This window comes from Ailuropoda melanoleuca, unplaced genomic scaffold (genome assembly GCF_002007445.2).
Source record: "Ailuropoda melanoleuca isolate Jingjing unplaced genomic scaffold, ASM200744v2 unplaced-scaffold28982, whole genome shotgun sequence".
In the NCBI taxonomy this organism is placed as follows: domain Eukaryota; kingdom Metazoa; phylum Chordata; class Mammalia; order Carnivora; family Ursidae; genus Ailuropoda; species Ailuropoda melanoleuca.
In genome coordinates, this window is record NW_023199372.1 from 1 (window position 1) to 8,925 (window position 8,925).

Sequence of the window (8,925 nt, forward strand, 5' to 3'; positions counted from 1 at the left end):
TCCCGTGAAAATATAAGCCCCACGGAGTGAGTGCCTCCCTTCCAGCGGCAGCCACACCTAGAACAGTGCTCGGCACATGGAGATATGCGGGACCTCGTGCTAGGCTGTTTGCTAAACGAACAACATTGGGCAAAGAAACGAAGTTTTTCACTGTTGTCACCTGTCATCATGTGGAATTAAAAAGGACTTGCCAAATAAAATAGGACAGAAAATAGTAGGATTAGATGAGATCTAGTCTTGCCACTAACAAGCTGTTTGGCCTTGGAAAGTCACCGTTTCTGAGCCTCAGTGTTCTTACCCGTAAAACAGGAGTAGGGATACCCTCTACTTGTCCGCGTCACAAACCACAGGACTGCTCTGGAACTTAACGGGGTCTCGCATAGCATTAATCAGGGTGCGTTTCTGCCTTTCCTCTGAACTCTTCAAAAGCGTGGACCTGGTCTTACTCGTCTGTTATAAGATGTGGCACAGGCCTGGATCTCTACATAATTGCCTAAAAATAGAGAACAAAGGTTAAAACTTTGAGGAATGAACCGAGCTTCAAATATTCAAACTCCAGATTATTTTTAGAGTCACAGTGTCATTTCATTTCCTATAGCAGACAAAACAATTACCAGTGTGTCTGAGCAGCTAGGAAGATTCTGTTAGTTTGGGTTTTGTTCAGGATAAAGAATACAAATGCTTGGGGGCGCCTGGGTGGCTCAGTTGTTAAGCGACTGCGTTCGGCTCAGGTCACGATCCCAGGGTCCTGGGATTGAGCCCTACAACGGGGCTCCCTGCTCAGCGGGAAGCCCGCTTCTCCCTCTCCCACTCCCCCTGCTTCTTCCTCTCCCACTCCCCCTGCTCGTGTTTGCTCTCTCGCTGTCTCTCTCATCAAATAAATAAATAAAATCTTAAAAAAAAAAAAGAATACAAATGCTTGTTTTTACTAAATGAATGGTTCTCCTGGATCAGTGCTGAAAAAATGTTTATGCTATTCTGATGCTTCTGACGCAGGCAGAAGACGTGCACTTCTTACCGACATTCTACCCTTGCGTGAGCCCTCAACACGGTGGAGAATGAAGTGCTAACTCAGGGGCACGAGCCAACCCCCCACTAGTTGACTGTTGAGCCAGAGCCTGAACATTCCGCATGGAAATTTTTACAGGTAACTACTGTCTTTTCAAAGAACCAGATCAAGATTAGAAGGAACAAAGTTAAAGTAGCAGGTAGTTTAAACAATTATTTAGTATAAACCCAGGTTCTTTTCCTATCCATTAGACTGGGGGGAAAGGGAGCACGTGGGAGGCTCAGTCGGTTAAACGTCTGCCTTCAGCTCAGGTCATGATCTCAGGGTTGTGGGATCGCGCCCTGCATCGGGCTTCCTGCTCAGCAGAGAGCCTGCTTCTCCCTCTTCCTCTGCCCTCCCCCCTTGTGCGCTCTCACTCTCTCTTTTGCTCTTACTCTATCTCAAATAAATAAATAAAATCTTACAAAAAAAAAAGACCGGGGTGAAAGGCTTATGCCTAGACGCCTCCTTCTTTAAATGCTCGTGAACAGAAAGCAAAGCTGGGGAGGTGATGGGGAATGTGGCTTGTTCTGTGCCAGCATCGGTAATATTAACTCATTTAATTCTTGCAAACAGTTCTCTCGAGATTATAGTATCCTCCCCATTTCACAGACAGAAAGCTAGTGTGTCTGGATAAAAGGAGCTCGCCCAAGGTGGGGCACTGGGAATTTGACCCTGTCTGTGTTCTCATGTGCCACATTCAGTATGAGCTGCAAACGGGTGAGTGCACACCACACATGGTACACCGGACTCTGAGAGCAATCCCACCATGATCATTTACCTTTCGGAAATCATGGTCATGTAATTGCCATAGCTTGATCTACCATAGCTGGGCTAATGTGCTTCAGCAAATCCACCTCTTAGACTAGGCTAGGTCAAGAGTCACCAAGAAATGATGCAACTTGGTGAGAGGATCTGGATGTGGGAGGGGATTCTTGAAGGTCCGGAACTACTGAAACGCAAAGTTTGGGAGTAACAGGATCTCCTGCACCGATGCAAGAGCACTGCCCCCTCAAGCTAATACAAGATGAGGAGGGACACGCTGCCAAGGCTTTGTGAGGGTGCCGGGCTCTGGCCACTTCGCAGTGATCTCCATCTGCTGGGCCTGGGTGCTTCGGGAAACGGGGATGATACTACAATCCTCAGAGAACTGTTTGCATTTAGAGACTGTCCCATGTGAAATTTTCCATCTTTTCCCTTCCACTCATTGTACAGATGGTTGGGGCTGGGTGGTGGTGCAGAAAATTAACTGAAAAACACGTTCTATACAACTTTTGAAAGCAATGTTATGTCACAAAGTCATTTGGCCAAATGGTGAGAAGTCAGTACCTAAAATCTATGGTTTTGAGAGATTCTTGGGGCAGGGGTAGGGGAGAGTATTAGCCTTTCCAATGGACCTAATCCAGGAAATTTATCTAGAGATATTTAAGGACCACATTTTGAAGACATTAAGGCAACTACTGACAAAAATACATTAGGTAGCCCTCTCGGTTTAGAACTCAGACTGTCTTGAGAACTATCCCTCATATGCTAGTAATTAACGCTTACCTGCAGATGGGTGCATTGATCTTAAGGGGTGGTATAAGAACAAAAAGAATTATGTAGGAAATAAGGCAAAGTCCTACACAATTTAAAAGTGTTCTTAAAGAACCAATAAAGAACCAAAAGGACTGCAATGAAAACAAAAAGAGAGATTTTATAAAACCAGAAAAAAAATGAAAATAAAAACCCTCAAGAGACAAAATCATTTCATGAATTAATTTATAAATGCTTTATAGCATATGAGCTGCAAAATACTCTCTATATCTTTCGAGAAATGCCTACAGTTCTTTGGTAGAGAATTTCCTGCAGGGCAGGTTCTCCATCTGAGGTTCTCCAAAGATACCAGCAGAACTCCACTGACTTCTATGAATATTAGACATTCTAAGAATGTTAAGAGAATGATCTAAAACATGGAAAATGTTAGGGGTGCCTGGGTAGCTCAGTCGGTTAGGTGTCCGACTCTTGATTTCATCTCAGGTCATGACCTCAGGGTCCTTAGATGGAGCCCTTCATCTGGCTCTGTGCTCAGCATGGAATCTGCTTGAGATTCTCTCCCTCTTCCTCTCCCTCCCGCTCATGTGCACACGCACTCTACATCTCTCAAATAAATAAATAAAATCCTTTTTTAAAAAATGAAACATGGAAAACATTTAATTTTATTTAGAACATTAAAAATTAGGGGCGCCTGGGTGGCACAGCGGTTAAGCGTCTGCCTTCGGCTCGGGGCGTGATCCCGGCGTTCTGGGATCGAGCCCCACATCAGGCTCCTCTGCTAGGAGCCTGCTTCTTCCTCCCCCACTCCCCCTACTTGTGTTCCCTCTCTCTCTGGCTGTCTCTCTCTCTGTCAAATAAATAAATAAAATCTTTAAAAAAAAAAATGAAAGAACATTAAAAATTAGAAGCAATTTTAAAGGTTTAAATGTAGAAGAATGACACGTTTACAACGTGAATATCCGTGTGATGGAACGTTATTCAGCAATTTCAATGTAAGTATGGAGTAAGCCACAACAAAAAAAGAATATTAAACAAAATTAGGAAATTAATAAGTGAATATACTTATGACTCTCTAAAAAATAAGAATATTAAAAAGACAATTACGTTGGGATGTTGGAATTCTGTTTCTCAGCCCTCCCACCAGTTCTAGCAAAACAACTTTTAAATGATTATTATAAAACAATGGGGAAATAAACCGGTAAAAATGTCATGGCTGGAAGGCCACTAGTGAACAATCACATACAAAGAGCCTTCAAGGTAAGACCTAATGTGGGATATGAGACTAGATGCTCTAAGAAAGGTCACTGTCATCAACAATCAATGGTCTCCGCTATTTTCACCTAACAACAACCCCTGCAAAACCCATTCTCCCTTCTAATGGCAGGTCCTAAAAGGTATCCACCAAAGAAGTGCTGCCTGTAGGAGCATTCTTACTTATCATACACATCTTATTCTCAAAGTCTTTTTTGGCCTGAACCAGTATGAAATATTCTACTTCTCTGAAGTTGTTTTATGTTTGTTTTTTACTGTGAAAGAACAATGTTGATAAATTACTCATCTTTTAAAAACATAATTGTAAAATCAAACTCCTATATTGCCACTGCATTTTAGAGTGTTAGGGAGTCCCCAACCTAGATGCGCTATGTTAAAAAAAATTTTTTTTTAGGTTGCTCATTTAAAACTCAGAAAGCATTTCTTCCCTAGAAATATTATAGTAAGAAGGGAGATGGATCTGCTCATCAAAGCCTCATATCCACACTCTCTCCCTCAGTTTCCTGGTCTACAAGATTTATGGCCACTTAGGATGCTTCTTAGGCTTTCCAGAGCCTCCCACACAGGTCTCCATTTCCACCATGGAATTTTCTTAAGTGGGGTATTTTTGGCTGGGAAATGCCTTACTAACAATTTAATTTTGTATCACTTAAAATCTAGTAATTTTCATTTTTACACACAGATGACACTCAATTACCTTAAATTCTATGTGGAAAATATTTTTTTTGACAGAGATAGAGACAGCCAGCGAGAGAGGGAACACAAGCAGGGGGAGTGGGAGAGGAAGAAGCAGGCTCATAGCAGAGGAGCCTGATGTGGGGCTCGATCCCATAACGCCGGGTTCATGCCCTGAGCCGAAGGCAGACGCTTCACCGCTGTGCCACCCAGGCGCCCCGTGAAAAATATTTTTAAGGCAATCAGAAAATTAAAAACAAAGAGGTATAAGAGAACACTAAAATGTCCCTAATAGTTTGTGGATTTCAAACATCAAAAGCAAGATGCTATTTTGAAATACATAATGACTCAAGTTTAAAGATGGGTGAGTTCAATCCTTTCTGTATAAAACCAAATGGTAGTCTAATACCATTGAGACTAAGTGCCGAAAAACTAAGAAATAAAACAAATACTTGAAACATGATTACAATTTGAATTCTTGGGACTCTTTTTCTAAGCCCCCACTTTTAATATGGAATGAACTCTCCCAACCTAAGCACTCAGTGGTATTATTTAACACTCGACATCTAAAAGCTGTACTTCAGGAATGTCCCGTGAGTTTTCACAGCTATTGGGAAAGCATTAAAAAGAAAAAGTGGGGGTTAAAAAGACAGCTTCAGACTGTAGCATAGTATAACTGGTATGAATACCGGCTTGGAAGACCTTAGGTCTCTACTACATTTCTCTATTTTCCTACAAAAACCTTTTAGCATCTGATAGTTTCATCAGATTTTCCATTTTCAACAAGTAAACTTTACTTCCCATGTCCCAGACAACGGAGAGTCTTAAGATTTCCTAGAGGTGGACCTCAATCATTGAGTCCCCTTTATATATAAGGCAACCATTCGTTTTAATTTCCATTGCAATAGGGTTTTATGCTCCAAACTGAGTTTTCACTAGAGTGCACAGAATTTTCAAAAATGTTTTCCAAAGCTCTCTTCTGGTCCATTCAGGACAATCAGAATGTAATCGAAGTGGCGGAAGAACTGGAGTCCTATTAGTCATATTTGATTCTCTCCATGAGGGGTTCCTCCTTGTAATGGGAAATTATTTGAATCAGGATGGAACAGTTGATAAGAAGGAAGAACAAACCAGCTAACCAGATAAACAGAAAGGTGTTCTTTCCCTGAAACTCCAGAATATAGGCAGGAGCCAGCCATAAGGCCTGCCCTATAAACCACAGCATTAGGAGAACCACAGCTCGTTTCCAGGGTATTCTCACCAGCGGCACCACGGGGGGCAGCAGGCAGAGGTACCAGAGAAAATACTGGGAGGTGCAGACTTTGTTAAAAGTCACAAAAATGGCCGTGTGCAGGAAACAGCAGAAGACGAGGTCTCTGTAGTAGGCGAAGGACACGGCCGAGAGCAGCACTAACTGTGGCAAGAAGGCGGCGATGCCCAGGGAGGGGCTCCACGGGCTCTCCGCGGTCAAGTACAGCATATAGAAGTACGGCGAAAAGTTGTGCCGGATGTCCCGCCTCGTCAGGTGATACAGGTAGGTGTGCTCCAAAAACTCCCAGCCGTATTTACTGTAAAAGCCGAAGCTCAGGGCGGAAAACGTGAGCCCGGCCACAGCCACGAAGAGCAGCACGGACCGACTGCACAGCCTCCTAAGGAATTCGGACAGACGGGCCTGGAAGGAGCAGCGGGGCTGGCGGGGGCCCGGGTCGCCGCCGCGCTCCGGGAGCAGATGCAGGGCGATGGGAAGGATGTAGGTCACCGGGTACATCTTCATGTGCACGGCGAGGCCGTAGGCCACCGCGGCGCACGCCACCTGCCTCCTCGCGAGCAGGTACAGCGTCGCCACCACCAGCGCCGCCACCAGCGAGTCCGCGTTGCCCCGGCTGGACACCGCCATGGGGAGCGGGTTGAGAAGCCAGAAGACGCAGTAGCCGCAGGCCCGGCGCCGGCCCAGCCCCTGGAGCAGCAGCAAGCGGTAGAGGAGGAAGGCAGTGAGGAGGTCGCAGCTGATGAACAGAAACTTCCCGAAGAGCTCACACAGGCAGACGTTGGGCGTGAGCAGCCAGCCCAGCAGCGGCGTGTAGCGGTAGGTGGCCCGCAGGTACGGGGAGCGCCCTTGCGTGATGAAGCGCGCGGCATCCGTGAACACCTGGTAGTCCACGTCCGTGTAGCGCACAAGCAGCGTCCGGTCCTGGAAGACCCCGTAGAAAACCAGGGCCACCCGGGCGAGGAAGGCCACCCCGAAGACCCCGGCGGGCAGCACCCGCAGGTTCAGGAACCATTCTCCCCAGTGCTTGGTCGGGCCCATGACCGCACTGCGCGTCAGCCGCTCGGCCCCAGCCCCGAGCGGCCCTCGAAGCCCCGAACCTCGCTCGGCGCCCGCGCCTCAGGCGGCCGGCGCATCTCCCACCTGCCCGCAGGCAACCGAAACGACCGCGGGACGGTCGCTTCCGGCACAAAGCCCCGCCCCCGTCCCTCTTCCGGTGGGAGGTGCCGCGCTGCGCTCTCAGTGGCCGGGCCGAGATTGCCTTCTTCTGGATTGGCTGCATCGCTGCCGCTCCTCCGTCCGGCGGGGGTGGAACTTCCGGTCCGTGCGGGAGGTGCGGTCTAGTGGCCCCGGAGGCAGGCAGGTCTTGTAGCGGAGCGGGACGGCTCTCCTTTTCGCGTGATGCCCCTTCCCGCGCCGGAGCTCCTTTCCGCGGAGGTGGAGCCTGAGACGGAGCGAGCTTCCAGCCGCGTCCCCCGGCCCCGGCCTGGAGACCGGTGAGATCGCTTGCCGGGCGTCCCACCGCCAGCTCGCGGGTAACCGGGGCTCGTGGGCCGGGCCGAGCGTGCATGTCGCCTGCGTGCCCGGGACGTACCCCTATTTTGAAACTGTTCCTTCTGTGTTCATACTTGAAGTGAGCTGAGCGTCCGGTGTCTTGTCCCGCAGCCCTGGGTGGAGGGGTAGGAGGGGAGACCGGGGAAGCTGCCCCGGGGCCTCACTGCTGCGAGCTTGGCTCTTCCTTGTGTCACGGTTGCCTTCCCGTCCCCAGCTAGCGCTTGACCCTTCAGGCCTCAGCCCAGGTGTTAATTCCTAAAAGCACATCCTGGCTCCCAGCCTTTGGTTTCATCCGCTGTGTGACGTAGCTGCCTCGTCTCCACCGAGGGTGGACAGACTGGGGTGGCGGGGCTCCAAGCTCTAGGTCATTCACACACAAGACCCTGCCTGCTACCTAAGTCCTGTCCACTGCTGCCTGCCATCCCAGTGCCCCAGTCCGCTCTTCCGGAATGACCATTCTTTATTACAGCATTTCCCACAGTGCCTTGTGACACCTGATTTTTAAAAAGATTTTATTTTTTTATTTGAGAGAGAGAGCACGAGCGGGGGGGGGGATGGGCAGGGAGAAGTAGATTCCCCGCTGAGCAGGGAGCCCAACGTGGGGCTCAGTCCCAAGACCGCCGAGATCATGACGGGAGCCGAAGGCAGACACTCAACCCACTGAGCCACCTAGGCACCTCCACACCTGATTTTTCGTTTGTTTCCCTTTTTTCGTTTTCTGTCAGGACACTTTGAGGTCTTTGAGGACAGAGATTATCTTGTTCTTTTCTGTACCTCAGTGTCTAACACATTAGCAGACTTAAGTAGGCATTCAGTAGAAGTTGAATTGATTTTGGATGTCCCCCTTACCAGAGTCCCTCTAGAGGGGCAGACTGGGAGTGCTCCCAGCTCCCAGTCCTTTTGTCTCTATGATATCCTTTACCTATCTCAAGTTCTGCCCCCTTCCCCCACCCGCGGCAGACCCCTGCTTCCCTGAATTTCTCACCAGGAGTCCCGCCCATTAGCGCTTTTCCCTTCCGTCGAATTGCACTTAGTCTGCAGAATTGCGAAACCATCGTTCATTTTAAGTGATAGTCATAACCTTTTCAGTGAGATTGTAGGGTTTTTGAGGTTAGGGATTATATCTTACCCTTAGGTTTTTTTCAGTTACTCATAATTTACTGCAGTCTCAGGCACATTATAAGTGTTCAGCAACTACCGACTTACTTGATTATACAGATTGATCTGGCTTCCTAGGGGAAGTTTTCTGGACGAGAATAAGGAGAGTAGTCTCAACATGCAGCTCCCAGGACTGCCCCCCCCCCCCATCCATCATACAATTTACATTTACCCTTTGGATGAACCATGTTAATTATATACATTCCATATTCATATTCTGGTATTTTTTCTCCTTCTGTGTGCCTTAGTGTAATTATATGCCTCATGTTGGTAGTTACTTTTTTTTTTTAAGATTTTTTTTTAATTTATTCGACAGAGATAGAGACAGCCAGCAAGAGAGGGAACACAAGCAGGGGGAGTGGGAGAGGAAGAAGCAGGCTCATAGCAGAGGACCCTGATGTGGGGCCCGATCCCA

At 47.8% G+C, this 8,925-nt stretch overlaps 1 protein-coding gene across 2 annotated transcripts; it reads right to left on the reverse strand.

Annotated features, from left to right (window-relative positions):
- Window positions 1-12: 12 nt before the first annotated feature.
- LOC100478879 (GPI mannosyltransferase 1) lies at window positions 13-6,991 on the reverse strand. 2 transcript variants are annotated; one of them, XM_019792761.2, is made up of 2 exons: window positions 5,793-6,991; window positions 13-493 (listed from the first exon to the last, which is right to left on the reverse strand). In XM_019792761.2, the coding sequence occupies exons 1-2, from the start codon at window positions 6,837-6,839 to the stop codon at window positions 482-484; spliced, it is 1,059 nt and encodes a 352-aa protein (XP_019648320.1). In that variant the 5' UTR covers window positions 6,840-6,991; the 3' UTR covers window positions 13-481. The 2 variants fall into 2 exon arrangements, with proteins under 2 accessions (XP_019648320.1, XP_002929956.1); XM_002929910.4 differs by lacking the exon at window positions 13-493 and having other exon boundaries at window positions 5,339-6,991.
- Between the last annotated feature and the right edge of the window lie 1,934 nt (window positions 6,992-8,925).

Bases quoted from the DNA above. Each gene is read 5' to 3' on its own strand.
- LOC100478879 (XM_002929910.4), bottom strand. From the start codon at position 6,839: ATGGGCCCGACCAAGCACTGGGGAGAATGGTTCCTGAACCTGCGGGTG.